The sequence below is a fragment of the Saimiri boliviensis genome, chromosome 16, assembly GCF_048565385.1.
Source record: "Saimiri boliviensis isolate mSaiBol1 chromosome 16, mSaiBol1.pri, whole genome shotgun sequence".
In the NCBI taxonomy this organism is placed as follows: domain Eukaryota; kingdom Metazoa; phylum Chordata; class Mammalia; order Primates; family Cebidae; genus Saimiri; species Saimiri boliviensis.
In genome coordinates, this window is record NC_133464.1 from 73,258,063 (window position 1) to 73,279,298 (window position 21,236).

General features: G+C 40.9%; 1 protein-coding gene across 5 annotated transcripts in view; it reads left to right on the forward strand.

The window, feature by feature from the left end:
* Positions 1–21,236, forward strand: part of DCLK1 (doublecortin like kinase 1) — a 350,533-nt gene that overhangs the window by 293,352 nt on the left and 35,945 nt on the right. For all 5 annotated transcript variants that reach the window (XM_074387830.1, XM_039473244.2, XM_039473243.2 and 2 more), the window contains 6 exons: positions 543–600; positions 1,100–1,219; positions 5,961–6,107; positions 18,189–18,322; positions 20,040–20,117; positions 20,803–20,899. In XM_074387830.1, the coding sequence (XP_074243931.1) occupies positions 543–600; positions 1,100–1,219; positions 5,961–6,107; positions 18,189–18,322; positions 20,040–20,117; positions 20,803–20,899 (634 nt within the window). The remainder of the gene's footprint in view (positions 1–542; positions 601–1,099; positions 1,220–5,960; positions 6,108–18,188; positions 18,323–20,039; positions 20,118–20,802; positions 20,900–21,236) is intronic.

Consider the following 21,236-nt stretch of genomic DNA (forward strand, 5'->3'; position numbering starts at 1 on the left):
AACTGTCACAGGTGCCCTGGGTGGATAGAGAACCTCAAGAGAGACTTGAGGCAAGGGGAAGGGCAGAAACTCATCTCTGCTTTAGGCCGCCGCTACATCACTTCAGAGGAAAGGGGAGGAAGAACTGCCTGGCAGCAGGAGGAAGACGGAGTAGCAATGCTACCATTTTGTTTTCAGAGTAGGAGTGGAAGTTTATTAAAAAGCTTTCCACAGTAAGAAAAGGAAGAACAGTACACTTGGAAGAGGGCCAGGTGGGCAACTCAAGAAACCACGTGCCAGTGCTAGTGTTTTTATTGCATGTATGGCAACATAAACAGCCCAAGGTTTCTCTATGCCAGCAGACTTACTGTCCTTACACTTGGTCAGTCCATAAACATTTACATATTTGTTTGTTTAAAAAAAAAAAAGGAAAGGAAAGCTTTTCACAAAATACTTACAATATGAGGCAAGATTTACGGAGTAGGAAATTGGTTTCCTGACAACATAATTCAATGGATTGGAAGTTAAGTTTTATTTTAAAAACACAAACTTTCTCTTTGCAGATCGACTGCTAGAGAGTATGCTCTGAAAATTATCAAGAAAAGCAAATGTCGAGGCAAAGTATGTATAAAATTTGTTCTTATGAGATAGTGTTCAAGAGGTCAAAAGAAACACACAGATCAGCTCCCAAATAAACATAAGTTCACCCTAAGGGTTGAATTTTGGTGGACTAGAATGTTATACACATAATAGAATATAACTTTATATATATCCCTGGGATACAAGTTATTTGGAATGATTATGTATGGTTTCTCTTCCTTATCTTTTTCTTTGTTTACTCTCTTCCCTTCCTCATGTGATCTAAGTTTCATCCTGTTCTTTGCTATGAAACTGTAGTTACCGTGATAGATTCTGAATTTACAAGCATTATGTAAGGACCTCCACATCTATTGGCAATTCTAGGCTATATCTGAATATCAGAATATAAGATATGCTCATTACATTTTACCAAAATGCTTTAGTATACTATGTAAGGGTATACACAATGATAGTTGTACTCATTTGAGTTAGCCCTTCGCATGTTTTATGAAAGTTGATGAAGATAACTTCCTTTGGACAGGAGCACATGATCCAGAATGAAGTATCTATTTTAAGAAGAGTGAAGCATCCCAATATCGTTCTTCTGATTGAGGAGATGGATGTGCCAACTGAACTGTACCTTGTCATGGAATTAGTAAAGGTGTGTATTTTGGGAAAAAAAGTAAGCCTTTATTGATGGCACTGTGCTTGTCTATATTCTAAAGTTCTGGCCCTTAGCTTCCCCCATCAGTGTTCAGGTTGTCATTTCTGCACATTGGCCAGTGATTAGGAATGTTCACAAGAGAACCGTACACAGGGCTCAAGTCCCAGCTTTGGCGCAAAGAGGCCCATGACCTTGGGTCTACCTCTTTATGCCTCAGTTTCAGCATATGTAAAGTGAGAATACTGATAAGACCTCCTTAATGGTGTTACCGTGGGGATGAAGAGATGGCTTCTACCAGTTTGTGTGACACACAAAGCATTAGGTATGATTGCTATTATTGTTGTGATGGAAGATCGTTCACTTTTCCATGAGCTATATTCAAAGGTACCAGCCATCTTGTAAAAGCAAGCTTTAAACTTTTAGTCACCAATATAAAGGGAAAATAGCACGGTCCTAATAATGATGTGCATGGTGTGCTGCCTTTCAGTGAATGTCGTCATCTCATCCTGTCACATACAATTACCTTCTTATTCTCTGAGAGCATAGATGATGGGGAGAGCCAAGTGTTGAGGATGGTTGAATGGAGGTGAAAGGTCTCTTACCTGCTGTCTCCTTCCATACATTTGACATTTTCAGGAATTAGAAGTTTCAAAAAATGGAATGCTTAATTTTCATGAAGCTGTCTTGTTCTCAGGTCTTTTCTAGTATATTCATCAAACTGAAGGTTTAAGTAATGTCTACCCTTAGTTGGAGAATGTTGTCATTGGTTACAGCGCCTTCTGCATCAGCTGTGAGCACTGTCGGGGGAGCCTCAGGCTCCCAGGGCATGTTTGGAATCCCCACACTGCTGACTCTTTTGAATGTGAGGTTTTCTCTTTTAAAAATTCAATGCGCCGGGCACGGTGGCTCAAGCCTGTAATCCCAGCACTTTGGGAGGCCGAGGCGGGTGGATCACGAGGTCAAGAGATCAAGACCATCCTGGTCAACAGGGTGAAACCCCATCTCTACTAAAAATACATAAAAAATTAGCTGGGCATGGTGATGCGTGCCTGTAATCCCAGCTACTCAGGAAGCTGAGGCCAGAGAATTGCCTGAAACCAGGAGACGGAGGTTGCGGTGAGCCGAGATCGCGCCATTGCACTCCAGCCTGGGTAACAAGAGCAAAACTCTGTCTCAAAAAAAAAAAAAAAAGAAAAAAAGAAAAAAATTCAATGTAAGGAAAGTATTTAATAAGCTAATCTGTGATAATATGAAAATAAGTTCATTCTAGGCTCTTTAAGCTTTTGTTATTCAGAGTTGCTTCACCTTAGACATATGGGCATTTTTTTAACTTAGTGGTTATTTGTATTTATAGGTGAAATCTATTTTTAGTCTACTTCAAATTAGGATTTGTTTCTTTCAAACAACGGGGGCTTGCTTGTAGCAACAAGGTTTTTGTCACATTTGAGGTTGAAGAAAGTAAAAACGTTAAACTGTTATTCCTATAAAGAAAAGTTGATTTCATTTGAATAAAGAAAAAATATGAAGATTTCCCTATTGGTGCTCTATTATCAAATTATCTTTTGACCACCATTATAAAGTATACTTTCCCTAGTATGAAGCAGTCTTTTTTTTTTTTTTTTTTTCTTTTTGAGACAGAGTCTTGCTCTGTTGCCAGGCGCCAGGCTGGAGTGCAGTGGCGCAATCTCGGCTCACTGCAACCTCCGCCTACTGGGTTCAGGCAATTTTCCTGCCTCAGCCTCTTGAGTAACTGGGACTACAGGTGCACGCCACCATGCCCAGCTAATTTTTGTATATTTAGTAGATACGGGGTTTCACCAGGTTGGTCAGGATGGTCTTGATCTCTTGACCTCATGATCCGCCCGCCTCGGCCTCCCAAAGTGCTGGGATTACAGGCTTGAGCCACCGCGCCCGGCCATGAAGGAGTCTTTTGACAGCAATGGTAATTTTTAGACTAACAACGTCAAGCCATTCTGTTGTCCTTCTACATGCTGTTAGACTTTGATGACCCCCTGTTACTATTGATTGACCCTTGTTGTTGGCTGATTTTCAGAGTGCTGAGACTAAGTGAAATTTGAAGATGGCAAAGGCTCATGGAGACATTTTGTGGGAAATCTTAGTCTGACTCGTGCGCTTGGTTAGGTGACTATGGTAAGGTCCTCACTGCATTTAACTGCCTTTGTGAATTCTCTCAGCGTCACCAACACACCCTTAAAAGGCCATAGAAGATCTACATAGCCCAGCACTGGGACCCTCAGTTTTGCTGCCAGATCATACCCTTTGATTTAATCTACCCAGAATGCCCTGAGGCCAGCTCTAGAAGCTTCCCAGGGAAGTGAAGGCCAGCCCTGGGCTTGACTTGAAAGACTCCCATGGCTTTCCCTTGAGACCTGTGGTTGGGGTGTGCGTCTGAAACCCTCAGGGCCCAGTAGTGTGCCAAAGGATGCCTGAAGCCCTCAGACAAGCAAGGCCTATGTTCCAGAGGGCAGTGAGTGGACCAGCAGGTAATGAGAATGAAATTCCATACTCATCAGGTGCAGGGCTTTAGACTTCTGCCTGCCAGAGGCAGTGCCTGTGCAGGCTGCCTCTCTGTTCAGAGGAACGCAGGCCTCGTGGAGGAGTTGGACCTGCAGCTGGGACCAGAGAGAGCAACAGGAGTTAGAAAACTGAAGGGGAGGGGAGGGGGCACTTCAGGAAGGGGCTGTCGTGAGGACAGGCTCGAGGGCCGAGCTCTTGGCCTGTTTGGATGGCTAGGCAAGAAATATCCTAGAGCGTGAGGGTCACTATTTTAAGCAGCAGCAAGAGAGGAAATTAATCAGGGTGGCATGAAGGTTGGGGCGGAACATAGAAAGCCTCCTCCTTTCGGCTGTGGGCAAAGAATGGTGATTTCTTGAACACAGAAAGAAAACAGCGACGTGATGTGTGGGAAGGTAACAGTCGGGTTGCAGGATGCTTTGGATAAAGAGCTCACAGAAGGAAGCAGAGCGGGCTGTGAGACCACATGACAACAACCCAGGATGAGGCAACAGGAGCGTTCAGTGGAGTAGGAAGGCCCAGATGGCTGCGAAGGAGAAACGTGTCCAAGAAAGGACGGAGAGGACCTGTTGACTGCATTGCTGAGGACAAAGAAGAGAGGAGCCAGACGCAGTGGCTCATGCCTGTAATCCCAGCACTTTGGGAGGCCAAGGCAGGAGGATCACTTGAGGCCAGGAGTTGGAGACCAGCCTGGGCAACAAAGTGAGGCCCCGTCCCTACAAAAACTAATAATAATAATTATCCAGGCATGGTGGCGTGCTCCTGTGGTTCCAGCTACTCGGGAAGCTGAGACAGGAGGATCACTTGAGCCCAGGAGTCTGGGACTGCAGTGAGCCATGACTGTGCCACTGCACTCCAGCCTGGGTGACAAAGCGAGACCTTGCCGCTTATAAAAAAGGAGATTACAAGATGCCAGGAGCCCAGATAACTGAGACTGGTGGAATCTTTGTAGGGTCTCCATATATAGCCACACAAGCCCTATGGTGGAACTCCAGGGGTGCTGTTCACATAGACCACGGTGACTGTCCCACCTCATCAAGTGGTGCAGGGACAACCGGAAGACCTATGTGTGGCAGCCTTACCTTTGCAAGAAGCAGAAAGTTGAAAAAATTATTCGTTTTGAAAAAAACTGTGTGCTTAGTTTGAGAACTTTTGCAGCTTTGGGGACAGCGAGAGAAGCCTCCAGAGTGGAAAGTGACGGGGTGCAGAGGGCCCAGGACCGAGGGGCAGGTTTGAAAATCATCAGAATGCAGCGGCCGCCTTTTGATTTAGCTGTTTTATAAAGAAACACTGAGTTCCTGAGCACACTGGGTAACAGACCAGCACAGTGGGCTCCTGTGCGTGGCGGTTTGCTGCACTATGGGCAGGAACGATGCACATATTGTTAGTAAATCAGACCCAGCTCTACCAAAGGGTTTTGAATAAATGCAACTTAGGCTGGAACTTAAAAATCATTCCATTTAACCAAAAAGCAATATATTTAAAAAGGTACCAGGGAAAGAAAAGTTCAAATGAATAACAGTCCTAGAAAACTTTCTTTGAAATGTCCCCGTCTTCCTCCCTCCTTTTCTCTCTCATCTTCGAAATGACAGTTTCTGGTCCTTTTCTCTGTTCCTTACAAAGAAGCACAGCATTGAAAAAGAAAACACGACACCCACTCCCAGAGAGCTAAATCTAGCGTTCGAAGGGGATTGCGTGTGTGTGTGCGCGTGCGTGTGTATGTGTGCAGCTTCATCATTTCACTAGGCAGTAGGACATTTTCACTGTGCAGTTTGCGGTGTTACCTGTTTCTCATTGGAGGAGGTTAAGGATTATGAATCTGAACTCCGGCTGGCAGTCAATGTGAGGCGGATAGCACGTGCACCTGGATCTGCACGTGTCACAGGTTCTGCCCTGGAGATCCAGGTGCGTCTCCTCCTCCCCTAGCTGGGAGCTGTGGAAATGGCCACGTGTCTGGTGGTGGAGAATCCTCACCTCACCCCTTTCTTTGAGCTCTGGGGGAAATGCCGCTGGCTTTTGTAGTGGAGGATAAATCACTATTAAGCCTTCGGGCCTTTGAGAGGGAAGTGGCCGGAAAAGCCCTTAGGAACCCAAAGATTCCACGACCATTCTTCCTGTCCTTTGTGGTTTGTCAGTGGCCTCTGCGGGTGGCCCCACTGGCCCGTCTGTTAATGTGCTGCTTCACCTTCTGTTCTCTTCTCAGGGGGGAGACCTTTTTGATGCCATTACTTCCACTAACAAATACACCGAGAGAGACGCCAGTGGGATGCTGTACAACCTAGCCAGTGCCATCAAATACCTGCATAGCCTGAACATCGTCCACCGGGATATCAAGCCAGAGAACCTGCTGGTAAGAGGAATCCCACCCATAGGGCATCCTGAGTTCCAAGCGCTCATGAATGAATATGAATACTTCTTTTTTCTTTTCTTTCTTTTTTTAAAAAAATTACCTGAAAGGTTAATTTCCAGTTAGCTTTCAGGATCTGGTTGGAAACTAGCCTTTTAGGTTGATCTAGATGAGTTAATGCGCTCTTAAGAATACTTTATTCATTAGCAAATAAAAACCAGGCACAAGAATGGGAATAGAGCTCACGAAGGGTAGGGCTGTATCGAAGACCTCGAGCTAGGGCAGGATAGTGACAGAGAGCACAGGCACAGATGCCATTTATCTTAGGTGCTTTTATGTTAGAAAGTTTTTACTTCCCAGTTGGGGCAACATAGTGAGACCTCCATCTCTACAAAACAAACGTTTTAAATTAGCGAGACATAGTAGTGTGCACCTATAGTCCCAGCTACTTAAGAGGCTGAGGTGGGAGGATTGCTTGAGCCCAGGAGGTCAAGGGAGCAGTGAGCTGTGATCACACTACTGCACTCCATTCTGGGTGACAGAGTGAGATCCTGTCTTGAAAGAAAGAGAGAGAGAGAGAAAGAGAGAGAGGCAGAGAAAGAGAGAGAGAAAAAGGAAAGAAACAGAGAAAGAGAGAGAAAGAGAAAAAGAGAAAAGAGGGAGGAAGGGAAGGAGAGAGGAAAGGAAGTTTTACTTGGGGAAAACAAAGGAAGCTCTTTTAGGCCCTTTTGAGTCTCCCAACTTTACAACTCAATAATGTGATCTAAAACCTAAAAGAAAAAATATGTATATAATGAGTTTTTAAGACCCTAGCTCCTTAGCATAAAAACAGCTATGAAAGAGACTCATTTTTAAAAACAGAGACATCCTTTCCCCCACTTTCCACTATTTGGTTTGCTTTTCATGTACTCCACATCTCTGGGGAAACCTTGAGAGATCTCCGCAAAAGCAAATGGGGGTCCTTCCTTACCCCGTTATTCAGGAGAATGATTAGGGAAAAAGGAGGTAGAGACTAGGCACGGGACGCTTCTTTGGGAAATATGGAAGTAACGTAAGTGTTGCTGGCCCTTCAGGCTGGAATTTTAATGAAATCTGTCATTTCTATATACTGTGCATATGTATATGTGTGTGTATGTGTGTATATATATATATATATATATATATATATATATATATATATATCTTTTCCCAAAGATGCTAGTTCTTCTTTTATTATCCACCCCTGAGCGTCATGTATAATACATGACTTCTGTTACTTTGCCCATCTCTTCAGAAATCTGGGAATAGAGTATTCTCTTTCTAAAGCAGTGTTTCTCCAGGGTGGTCTAAAGACTCCCTGAATCAAAATTATTCCCAGATGCCTGTTAAAAATGCAAATTTCTGGGCCTGGAGGCAGCCCTACCAAATCAGAATCCAGTGACTGATGACAGCTTGCAGAAATCCACATGGCAGCCAGCTGCCCCAGGTGACTTGCATACACACTCAAGTCTAAAAGCAGATGAGCCACCCAACTCCCATGACACGAGTAATAGCTAGTAAGATCCGCTCTGATGGAGAACCATCGCTGTGCCTGCTCTGTGCTAAGGTCTTTATGGTCATTATCTCGTTTCATCCTCACAGCAACCACATGGGGTAAGTTCTATTACTGTCTCATTTCATAGGTAAGGAACCTGGGTACCTAGAAGTTAAATGACCTGCCCAAGGTTGTAACAGTTTTTAAGGAGAAGAGCCAAGGTCTCAAGCTAACTCTGACTTCCAGAGCCTTGGCTCTTACCACTACACTATAGTAAGCTCTGTGTTAAGAAGAGGTTACTGAGTACTTGCTGTGTGTCAGGCACTGTGCCAAGGAACCAGAGAGACACATTCTTCATGAAGTTGACGTTGAAGCAGGAAAGATAGGCATTCAAGAAATAAATACGCACACAATTAGTTCATTGCAATTATGCTGGTAATCTTGTAGCTACTGGCTAAGAAACGAGGTCAAGTGACTGAGCCCTGACTTAATTGCACCTCAAATTCCACATCTTCACAGTAGCCTAAACATTCTCTTCTGCATAGCTGCCTCCATCAAGTGTAGCAATTTTCTCTCATCTGCCCTCATTATTCCTGTGTCTTGAATTATGTAGGAGTGTCTCATGGGAATGGACTTACAACTGGGCCTTTGTTTCAAAACGTCTCTAAGCTCCCAAACTTCCGGCGATTGAAAATTAAAGTTTTATTTCCTTTTCTTTTTGCTTTTGCTGCTCAGTTTTGTGTACCCATTGTTCACTCACTCCTCACTCAAGTTGTATATGTAAATGCAGGGGTTACATAGAAGAGCACTTTCACTAAAATTGCAATTTACCTGATATTTCTGATGTATTATGCTCATTCAAAGATATTTTACTTTAAATTAACACAAAACGTTCTCTCTTCTTTTTCCCTTCTCTTCTAATTTAAGAAGCTGAACGATTTAGAGAAATAATTGCAGTCATTTGTAATACAGATTTAAGATATCTATATGAAAAGCTAAAGAGATTTTATTCTTGATCACAGTGATTTCTTACTGTAGGGATTAGGGGTTGGTGAATTTTGCAGGGATAAGTTTAGCTAAACTCTGCACAACTGATTCTGTTCTGCTTTCACAAAACCAGAAATGAGGTCACTAATTGCACACGAGACCACTGTTGGTTTCACATTCTCTCGAGAGTTGTGGAAATCAGAGAATCATCCCAGAAGGTAGACCCTCACACACCCAGGATTACAGACAAAAGTTCAAAATCAATTGGTTCACTCTTCCACTGACTGGTCTTACGACCTTGAGCAAGGTAACTCCTTCAAGCCTCCTTTAAGGGGTGTTGACGAAGATAAAGCAATAACACCTAATTATTAATTTCCTTTTTAAAATTTTCCCTTTCTTTATAATTAAAAATTAAATTATTCCTAAAAATAAAACTGCCTAATGATAATGTTATATCTAGTGAAAAATCACCTTTTAATCCTTTTTTTTTTTATATTGCTTTAAAATTTTACTATTCACTCATGCATGGATTTGCCACCTCATGGCAAAATGTAGAGCTATAGACTATTTTTTGAAAATATTGTAATAAAGTTAACATAAAGGCTTGGAATTCATTTACTTATTATAGGGAAACTTATCAAATATGTAAAGAGACCTCACAGCATACTTTGTTTTACTATTTTATTAAAAGACATAAAAATATCCTTCTAAAATTGTGAGATTGCCAACAAGATTTTTGTTAGCTAACCATTAGACTAATATTTGCTATAGCTAGCAAAGTATTTTTAATACATATCTTATGCAGCTGTAGATTTCATTTTAGGCAGTATAATTGTGTATATATCACTTTCAGTGTTTTTTATTTTTAATTCTTATAGAACAGTATAAAAATGTAGCTTGGCCTTAAGGATCTAAATTGTGTGAATGATTTATTTAACTCTAGTATTTGGTCAGGTTCAAGTATTTTGATGAGAAAATAGGATTTGACTTACAGTAATTTTCCAGCCACATTTTAAGTGAAAACTGGGCACTGATCCAATAAAAAAATATCCCTTATAAATTTGTTATTGTATTTAACTAAAGTTTTTCCCCCAAAATTGATCATGCCCGTGATTTTATATGGTTCTTGTTGCTTTACTTGTTGTCATGCCTGGTACGTAATAACTGTATGGGCAGGTGGATGAAAGGAGTGAGTGAGTGAATGAATGATACTTCTTTAAACAGAGGACAGTGCCACCTGGCCTGTTAGATGGAGTTCTCCCACTGGCCTCAGTATTAACTTCAGTGAGCAGTGGGAGTAAGTATGATGCTTCCCAAGATGGGCTTCTGCATGGGACCACTGTGTATGTGTGTATGTGCATAGGTATGTATGTATGTGTATAGTTCTGTGTGTATGTATGCCATGATGGTTCACGACTAAAGGAATTTTTTGCTTAAGAAAAAAACAAAAATTTTAATACTTTCAGTTTACACAAGTCACCGCTAGATGGCAAGCTTGTACCCTTGGCAACGAAAACCATCAGTAGCAGCTTGTATTTCTTCCAGGGACCTGGGCAGGTCTTTTAAAAATGTGTACACAGATGCCACCTCCTTATGAAAATTAAATCTCTACTGACAAAACTATAACTCACATCACTGTTTTTTATTAGATTCCAAAAGCAAACATAGTAATTGTCTTCAAATATAAACGTTCAAAAATCTTTTCCCTCCCAATGTCCCTAAGACTCTAGGAGAAAAACTGCCTCTCCTGGCAAGAAACTCTGTGTTCAGGTGTTTGTGCCTACTCCCAGCTGCCCATCAAAATGACACGTGCAACTCAGGATCCTCGTTTTCACGCAGTGGTTTATATCTAGCAATAAGCTTGTCCTGTTCCACCCAAGTGACAATGACAGGTTGTGCTCTGGCTCTTTCTAGTTTTAAATTCCATGCTCACAAGATAACATATTTCCTTCACCTTAATCCCATGACTCTTAATTCGCCAAATAAACCCACTTGGTGACAGGATAGCTAACTGCACTGGTGGACAAGACAAGTGCCACAGAGAGAATGGGTCTAGAGGTCATGGAGAAAAACACAGAACCCGAGCCCTCAGAGTGTATTGACGAATGGATTGGGGGTTACCCCAAGGAAGGGAGCCAATGATGCCCTGTGAGTCTGTCACCAATCATACCATATTCATCATGACCAGTGACTCCAAAAGAAGGTGGATTACAGCAATGACAGAAGTGAAATCCAAAAATATCTTTGGCTCTGTCAAAGTCCAAAATGGGTAAGAAGAAATTAAACAAGAGATAAGCATGAATCCCTAGAGGCTAAGCCGTTTTGGTGTAGTTGTGTTATTGGTGATTACAGAAATAATAATGGAAAACTTGGCCTGACTGCAGGTGAAAAGGCCGGTAGTTGATCTGGAAAAGACTATTGGTTCAGTGCGAGTCTCGTGACAAGGCTGTCGAAAGTATTAATATGGGCCAGGCGCGGTGGCTCAACGCCTGTAATCCCAGCACTTTGGGAGGCCAAGGCCGGCAGATCACAAGGTCAAGAGATCGAGACCATCCTGGCCAACATGGTGACAACCCGTCTCTACTAAAAAATACAAAAATTAGCTGGGCACGGTGGCATGCGCCTGTAGTCTCAGCTACTCAGGAGGCTGAGGCAGGAGAATTGCTTGAACCCAGGAGGCAGAGATTGCAGCGAGCCAAGATTGCGCCACTGCACTCCAGCCTGGCACCTGGCAACAGAGCAAGACTCTGTCTCAAAAAAAAAAAAATATATATATATATATATATTAATATGCCCTTATGGTAACATGGTAAGTCAGGCCAACCCCTTATGGTAACATGGTAAGTCTTTGGCCTGACTTACCATGTTACCCCTTAAGGGGTAATAATAAGGAGTATAATAATAATAAGGGGTAATAATCTGAACACATTCTGTCTGGGCCCGGGGTTGATCCAGAGGAGGGATGTCCAGTTGGGGCATGGTGGTTCTCATCACATATAGGAAAGGCTGCCATATGGAAGATGGGAGAATCTTCTTGTACTGTATTCGACAGCATGGAACTAAAATTAAAGAGAAGATATTAGTGGACAAGAGATTTAGGGTTAACTTTAGAAAAACTTTCTAGTAATCTCATTTCTTTGAAGTTTAAATGTCCTTTATTACCGGTAGCTTGTAGTCATTGTTAAGTGTCCAGGCAGAAATGGAATGATCTTTTTTTTGTGGGTGTTTAGAAAACAAATTCTACCCTTTGAATTTGGATGGAAGTTGAGGGAAAATAGAAAACACAACGTTTTCCCAAAACATTATTCAGTACCATAATGTCCCAGTTACAGTACTAAGTTTTTACTGGCGGTTCTTCAAAGACCAGTGATGTCATCAGGGAGATGAGGACAGGAAGAAGTGTAGTGTGTCACCTTGGTAGGTGTGTTTCTCTACTTCACTACTCCTCTCTGCTGTCATTAAGAGATGACATTCGTTTCTCTCTAAAATGACGTAGCTTTATCAGACTAGCAAAACTTAAAAATAACATACAGTGATGGCAAAGTTAAGAGGATAACAGTTACCTCATATGTGTTGGTGGGAGGGTCACGTGGCAGAACCTGTCAGAGGGGCAATTTGGTATAACTAAAACCTTCAATAACATGCATGCCCTGTGACCAAGTAATTCTGCTTCTAGAAATGTAACCTAAGAGGAAGAAACTGGATATGTAGCTATCCAGAGGGATGTTCATCTCAGGGTTTTGTAGTATGAGAAAAAAAAAAACCCAAATAGTATATATTGAAATAACTTATCTCAGGGCACTGATGAATTAAATAGTGGCACAGTGGTGTGGTGGGACATGCTGGTTAGACTCTTGGACTGAGACATATCTGGATTTAAGTTCTGGCCCTGCCGCTTAATAGCTGTGTAACATTGGGTAAGTTGCTTTACATCTCCAAATCTCAATTTCCCCATCTGCAAAATGTGAATCAGAGTACTAGGTGAATAGGGCTGTTGAGAAGATCAAATTGGCCAAAATGCACATGAAGTCCTCATCATGATGCCTGGCATGTCCTGTGTGTGCAATAAATGGCAGTGGTAATAGTAGTTGTTGGGATTACTAATATGGTGCATCCATATAACGGAATATCCAGTAGCCACTGAGAGTAATTATGTAGATGTATTCTGATTCACTTCGGAAAAACATTCAGGATGTATAGTTCAATGGAAAAAGAACAGGAAAGAGAGAAAGAAAGCTCTGGAAGTCCATATATCAAAGTAGGAATGGTGCTTACTTCTGAGTGTTATGGGTGAGTTAGTTCCTTTTCCTCTATCGTGATCATTTTCCTACAATGACATATTGGATAATAATTGTGTGACAGAAATGTAATACAATTTTTTAAAATTGCAATGCCATTGAGTTCCCACAGTTTTGGCAAAATCCTGGGATGTATAGTTCCTAACAGAATCTGGAATGTGCATGTTTTGTGTATCTCACTGCAGCTGCATAGAACTCCTTTTAAGATAGTTTCATGACTATTTTAAATTGAGGGTGAGAATCAGGTTTCCTAGAGTTTCCGTTCACTTCTCCATCTTCCCAGATATCTCCAGTGTAATATTGAAGAGCAATTTTAGTTTTCCCTTTAATTACCTCTCATCTGACATACTCCTTTCTGACATCCGCACAACATTCATTGTTTTTATTATTTTATTTAACTTTTGATTTTGTGAATATTTTACATGTAAGTATAAAATTTTTTAAAATTATGTTTTTCCAGATTTAATTTAAAAGTATGTGGGCGATAGAGTGCATTCCACAAAATAACTCTCTACTTAAATGTTGTTATATTTTATTTCTTAAAGATTAAAGATTTATGTTTAATCCACTTTCCTCAGAAAGTATCATAAAGGCCATATACCATAGCTGGAGGAAAATCAATGTCTTCTTAAAGGGATACCATATATGTTAAAAAGTAAATTGACCTTTTTTCATGGCTTTGTCAATTTCATGCCACTTTTGTTCAATTCTATTTGGTGAAATAATTTTTATTACCTATTGAGCTCCTCTGTGAAATAGTTTTCAGTGGTTGCTGATGATTCATTAGCCAGTGTTTCATCAGGGTTATCCTTGGATTCATAGAAACATTGAGAATTATGTTTGTTCCAACACATCTGTTGTATTAGTCAGCTTTTAGTGCCATATTATGGGAATCTCAGAAGCCTTTTGACTGGGTTCAGATTATCTGTGAATTTTCATATTATTTTATGGCCACCGGCTGCATTTTATGACTATATATTAAATGTTTTATTTTTTCAAATAACTTTTCCAAATGGTCTCAGTTTTCCATCCAAGGGAAATCAAGCATATGCCCAAAGATCTACCATTCAGTAAGTTGCAGCTAATGCAAAACCCCAAATAAACAAAAAAGGCCCAAAAAATAAAACCCTATTTCAAAAACAATCTGTATAAAATACCAGTGTGCCCCAAAATCTACATAGTTGACCTTTCGTTATATCTGTTTTTGTTGGATATGCCTTCAGCTTTTAATTGGAACCTTTTTCATAATTGTTGCCATTTAACACATTTAGTCTGTCAAATCATAGGATGTCTTTATAACCATATAATAAACCCTAGAGAACAACTTCTCTGACTGTAGCCATCTGCAATGATCACAAGAGCAGCTTACAAAATACTGACAGTCTTTATGGTAATAGGATACATATGGCAGCCCACAATTATGTGTAGCTGCATTCAATTAGTGTTGTGCAATTACACAGTTTTATTGCTTAGTTAAAACAGTGAAAGCACTACATACTGGGTAATTTGCACTAATCCCTGTCCCTTTAATAGCTCCTTGGTGTTTAAAATGTGGGGGAACATCTATAGTACTTAAAGGACCTGTTATGAATGTTAAATCATATCTCATGTGGTGAATACTCCTTGACTGACAATTAATGTACTCCTACTTCACGTGTGGGTCACGTTTTATAGAGGCTTTAATATACAGTTACAGCGAAAAGTTCTTCTTACACCAGATCTCCACTAGCTGGACCAGCCTGTCCAAACCTCCGCTTGCAGGCTGCTCATGTCCCTTTCTGAAAGATGGTCGGAATAAGGAGAAATGCCAAGGAACAGAGTCAATTTAGAGAGCAGTCTAAGCCAAGGATTCAGCATTTTCAACGTGAACTTGTTAGAAGCCTTTCTGGTTTCTAACTTTTAATTAAAAATTTAGTTCGAAGTGAATTTATGGCTGCCATTTAGAATAATACTTTCTGGAGATGGTTTTGTGAGGATGTGTGTGTGTGTGCGTGCATGTGCAGGCTTTAAATGGATGTATTTAGCAATCTGTGATTTTTAAACAAAGGTTTAATTACATTTTCAAATGGCCTCAGTCGTGCCCCTGTGTCACTGGCTGGGTAAGAGATAAGGGTGTACATAGTTCAGGCTACAGCAGGTGCTAATGGAGAGCCCCAGTTGTGAGAGGGGTCCTTAAACCATTGTGGGAAGGGCTTTCCCATTGGAGGAGAAGAAACACTGAAGTATATTCTTCTTCATCCTTTTCCCAAAGTGTTGACAGAGAAAAAACCAGAGTGACCTTGTTTCCTGCCCTGCCTGACAGTGAGTTAAACAGAATTCCAAACTCGAGGCCTGGACATTTATTCACCTGCAAAAACATTTTGTTGCAGCATTTCAAATGTACTTGTGTCTAGATATGGTTTCAATTACATGGAATTGGCCTTTGTCTTTAAGCTCTTATTTTCCCTCCTAAGAATCCTTTGAACCTGTTTATGTTCATGAAAATCCTACTATATGGTTTTCAAAGCAAAAAAAAAAAAAAAGGGACATTGTCAAGTAAGTGATTAAAAGTTCACTGTACAGGGAATAAAAAGAACATCACAATTATGGTTCTGTGTATTTTAATGGTTTTGGTTTCTGTAGACCTATGATTACTTTTAATAATTCTTTTTTATGATTACTCATTTTCTTTAGAATTTTTAGTGATTTTTTTCTTAGCTATTGAAACTTTGAACTATATTGTTCATTAATATTAAATATAATTGGTGTATGGCTATATGTCAGCTGGAATTTCTATTAAAATGTAGATGTTCAAAAGAAAACTTTCGCTACATGTAGGAGAATTACAAGGTCATATTTAGGACTAAAATGGGACTTGTGACTGAATCCACCACCATCTGCTTTTGTCAAACTTTTGAACAGAGTTAGGTGATATAGATACTGTGTTTAGGAAAAAAACTACAAAATTCCTGCATCAAGGGGGTTGAATAAATCACAATCTGCATCACCTCGCAAAGCACACAGAATGAAAGTTTGGACCTAGCAGAACATCAAAGCAAGAGATTATTTTGCATCTTAGAAAAGTTATTGTTAACAAAATGGAATTAAGGAAGTAAACAATTCTGCTCTGCCCCGGAAATCAACTAGACCATCTACTAGATGTTTCCATCTCAGATTTCTTTTCATGAAAAACATTTGCTTGTCATCTGGATGACCAGAATGGCTGACATGGTAAGACTACAACTTAGGATTTTCTTTTGCCTGAGAACGGTTAGGCCGGGGCGGATGTTGTGTTTTGCAGCTGTAAAGCCTCAAAGTTTTTAACTTAACTCTAACTGACCAAGGCTGGACAGCTGCTTCATTAAGTAAGGAAGCAAATGTCCATCCCAGATGGCAGCTGGGCAAAGCCACATCCGTGAGGGACATATAGCTGTTTTTGTCCTAACAACCCAACCACAGGTGACCCCACAAGTCTTCAGATACCTGCCAGAGGGCAGCCCAAACTCCATCCTGATTAATAGCTCTTGGGAATAAGACTCCATGCCATGAGTGTGGATAAAGTGTAGAAGAGTGTTTTCTACTCAGAAAAGATGCAGTCTCTCTAGACAAGAGAATCTGACTGCCTGTTTCTGCCAAAACTGTTGGATCCAAACGATTATTGCTGATATTGCAGCTTAGCTAGCCAAACATCTGCTCTTTACATTGCAGTGAAATGCAAAGTTAATCTACTTTTCCAAAGGAAGGCAGTCATGGCATGTAAACAGTAGCGGTGCCCCTGATGTGTGAAGATGTGCCTTGCTGTGCAAGAGATTCAAACTGCTGGAGCAAGTTACAGATGATCACAGAGTGAGAACAGAAGAATGTGCGAGCCTCCGCTTGCTGGATGAAGTATTTTGACGTACATGGAAAAGTTGGCTGCTTCCTTGAGGCATCTCCTGAAGATTGCCCTTGCTGGAATTACTAGCCTTTTACCGTGGTTTTCTTTTCTTTATCTGATTGATTCCAACACAGAACACGGAATTAGGATTCTTAATGCCCTTTCCTCTTTTCTTTGAAATAAAAGTAGTTATTTGGGATATTTTTTAGAGCAGCTCCAATTGTTTTGATGGTGCCTGGAATTAAAGGGGTATAAAGACTTGCCTCCAGTCACGTGCATCCTTTTCTTGATTTGTTGGGTGAAAGACAGAAGACTTTTACTGCCTTAATAAGGGAAACCTGGACAGGATGCTGATGCTGCACCTGATAAATCTTTCCAAATTGCCACAGGTGAAATGAAATGTTAATATCTCTTTCAATTATTAATTTAAGAAACGTAAATAGATCTTGTTGAAAATACGGGGCACTGAAAATAAGGTATTTTACTGTAAGTATTTTTCTTTTGTATTTGGTTACTAGAGAATTCTATTTTTTAAATTTCTTTCTTTTTTTTTTTTTTTTTTTTTTTTGAGATGGTGTTTCTCTCTTGTTGCCCAGACTGGAGTGCAATGGCATAATCTCAGCTCACTGCAACCTCTGCCTCTCAGGTTCAAGCAATTCTCCTGCCTCAGCCTCCCAAGTAGCTGGGATTACAGGTGCCCGCCACCATGCCCAGCTAGTTTTTGTATTTTTAGTAGAGATGGGTTTTCACCATGTTGGCCAGGCTGGTCTCAAACTCCTGACCTCAGGTGTTCCACCCACCTTGGCCTCCCAAGGTGCTGGGATTACAGGCGTGAGCCACCACACCTGGCAAAGTTTCTTAACGTATTATAATGAAGAGATAATTTTCATAAATCGGAGACATTGCACTAAAGACTTTCTATACTTCATTTTATTATGCAAATCTGTTTTTATTATAGACAATATCAAGTACAGACAAACAAAAGGATTTTAAAAACCTGTAATCCTACCACCAAGACACAGATACACCAATACTGTATTCTTTCAGACTTTTTTTCTTGTATGTACTTTTTTTTCTTTAATGGACATTTTACAGAAACCAATCTGAAAACCACTCTGCTCATTTCCCAAACATAATTCATTAACTTTAAACCCATATCGCCATTTTAAGGTCATGTAATCTCTCCTTGTATGAACGTACCATAATTTATTTAACCAATTTCCATTTCTAGGTGTTCACCATGTTTCCAGTTTTGCAGTAATCTAAAGGAAGAAAGATATTTTTGTGTGTATATCCATTCTTGCATAATTGCCTGTTATTTTTTACCTTGTATACATTACATTTAAATACAGTATGTTTCTCATTTCTTCAAGAAACGGCTTTTGAGCTCTTGGTTTTCACATAGTTGTGCTTTTTAACCTTTGTTTTAGGTGTATGAGCACCAAGATGGCAGCAAATCACTGAAGTTGGGTGACTTTGGACTGGCCACCATTGTAGACGGCCCCCTGTACACAGTCTGTGGCACCCCAACCTACGTGGCTCCAGAAATCATTGCAGAGACTGGGTAAATGCTTCTCTTATGCTTAAGTGCTGTGCTAGCAAAAGAACTTGCTGGCTTCAAGAATAGGAAAAATAGTACTGCTATGTCCCATCCAGAGAGAAATAGCTATCCGGTTTCTTTCACTCTTTGTAAAATTTTATTTTATTCTTTAATGTTTACAGCGGGAGCCATTTTCTCTGTTTTCCCAATCTGTTTTGTCAATTACTACAATCTTAAGGCTTCCATTTGGTCTTTGTTAAAGGTAGAACAGAAGTTATTAACCCCAGAGTAAAAAATGTTCGGATGAACAGAAACACACAGCGATGGTAATTAACTCTCATTTGGAGATAAAAGAAGCAGACACTGCTGTGTGCGGTGATTACAGTCTCCTGTGGTTATTGCTCTCAGCTGCCCTTATCCTCCAGTCCAGGTCCCATTTGGGACCTCTTGGGGATCCCCTGATTTTCTGAGGAGTACAAACACCTTTAGGCATCAGGGGCCACTGGGAATTTCCGGGTTTCTGTGTGCAGAAGCAGATGAATGTGGGGAGAAGGGTAGGGTAGCCTACTCCTTACTAAGGACTCACTGTATGCCAGGCCTGAAACTCCTTTACTTCTTACTCTTTCAGTAGGTAGTGCAATTCCCATTTTGCACTTAACTAACTTGATAGTCTAATGGGTTAGAGACCATGTAAGCTCATGACTAGTTTTAGTGGCTGAGTCGGAATTTGAACTCAGCTCAGCCTAAGTCAAAGATCCCTTTGGTAAGAAGCCCTATTTCTTACCAAGGGCCATAGGCAGGCTCGGAGGTGCCATCCTTAAGCAGAAGGAATGGGGAGGGTGGGGGTGCTGAGAGCAAGCAGCCCTACTTTTTCTTCTCATTAGCAGTTTCAGTTCACACCTGGGGATCTAGGTGGCACCTCCCCTGTGACCAGTTGGAGATAGATTTTTGTTTGCTTGTTGTTTGTTTTTGTTTTTTTATTTTTTGGCTTGTACCATAGACCACAAGGGCAGAAAAACCAGATAGATGAGAAGGGAATCCCAATAGGGAAATTCCTGGGGTGAACTGTGAGGGAGTGAGGACTTTGCTATTTGGCAAATTTGAATGAGAGGTGGGAGCCCACATTCATAGCCTTGGCTGACCTCCCTCAGGTGGGGCTGATTGGGGCACAGCCACACTTTCTTTTGGAACATATTCTGCCTGCTGCTGGAAGTGGTGAGTCTTGAAGACCTTGTTGGGGACCAGCTCTGACACTAACCGTGTGATCTTAAGCAAAATTACTCACCCATCTAAATCTGTTTTCTCTTCCGTACAAACTTGTCTTGTCCAATCTATAGAGTTGCTAGGAAAACAAAGTATGATCATGTATGTCAGTGCTCTATAAATTGGAAAACATTCTAGAAATAATTATTATTCCTAAAGTAAGGGAGTTTATCTCAAGGGTCCATCCCTATCTCAAAATTGTAATGACTATAATAAACCTTTTGGCTGAAACCCTTCATTTACTGATATTTATATATAAGTCCAGGCATAAAATCCTTTGATTTTTATTTCTGCACCTTGGTCTTTTTAATTTTTTTCCTTGAACTCTAGCTGGCAGCTTTTAGTTTAGTGTTTGTTGTTGGGATTTTTATTTTGTTTGGTTTTGTTTTTGTCTTGGAAAAGAAAATATATTGATTTTACCAAGCTGCATAATTTGTCCGAGTCTGACTCTCCTCTCTAACATCCCTTATTTTTCCAGATATGGCCTCAAGGTGGACATCTGGGCAGCTGGTGTAATCACTTACATCCTGCTATGTGGTTTCCCTCCATTCCGTGGGTATGGGCAACAATCTTTTATTCAGCTCTGACAAAGCATTTCTGTATTCTCCGAGGGATGCATTCACCCTTCTTGCACAAAGGAGCCTGTGGCAGGAAAAGAGCACGAGGACTTTGCTTGCAATCCCGGTTGTTTTTTCCATGTTGTACATACTAATTTATATGCCTTCCATATTTCTTCTTCGTATCATTACAAACTCATTCTTTCTTTTTTTTTTTTTTTTTTGAGACAGAGTCTCTCTCTGTTGCCCAGGCTGGAGTGTGGTGGCGCAGTTCCAGCTCACTGCAACCTCTGCCTCCCGGGTTCAAACAGTTCTCCTGCCTCAGCCTCTTGAATAGCTGGGATCACAGGTGCATGCCACCATGCCCAGTTACTTTTTGTATTTTCAGTAGAGACAGGGTTTCACCATGTTGGCCAGGCTGGTCTTGAACTGCTGACCTCAAGTAATCCACCTGCCTTGGCCTCCCAAAATGCTGGGAATCCAAGTATGAGCTGCCACACCCAGCCCAAAAACTGTTTCTTAATTTACCAAAACAGTTCCACGTTGACATTTTTTAATTGTTTAAAAACAAACATTTTACACCGTTACGGGAAAAGGAAGGGCCCCAGTGCCTAAGACTGAAAAGACATACACTGAGCTGCTATCTTAGTGCTGTTTTTTCCTTGTTGTCGTTCACCTAAACAGAAGTGGTGATGACCAGGAGGTGCTTTTTGATCAGATTCTGATGGGGCAAGTGGACTTTCCTTCTCCGTATTGGGATAATGTTTCCGATTCTGCAAAGGTAGGTTTCCAGTGCCTTCCTCTTCCCTATATCCTGTGTGTCTTAATGGAATTATTTATTCCAAATCATTGTGTGCAAAGAGACTAATGACATCATAAGTGTGATTTCTGTACACGTTTTCGTTGTAATTGCTAGGTTTTCCAGGATTGCACAGTCATCAGGTCATCTGTTCACAGACATCCCAGCAAGTACTTATCAAGTCTCTCCATCTACTGCCTTCATCTCTCCCAGGTGTCATTCCAGTGACATTGCTATAGCCTCTGGCTGTGCCCCACCCTTGCCGGGCTTGAGTCCAGCTCAGATTTCTATAGGGCCTGGCCTGTGGTTTCACCTCTCT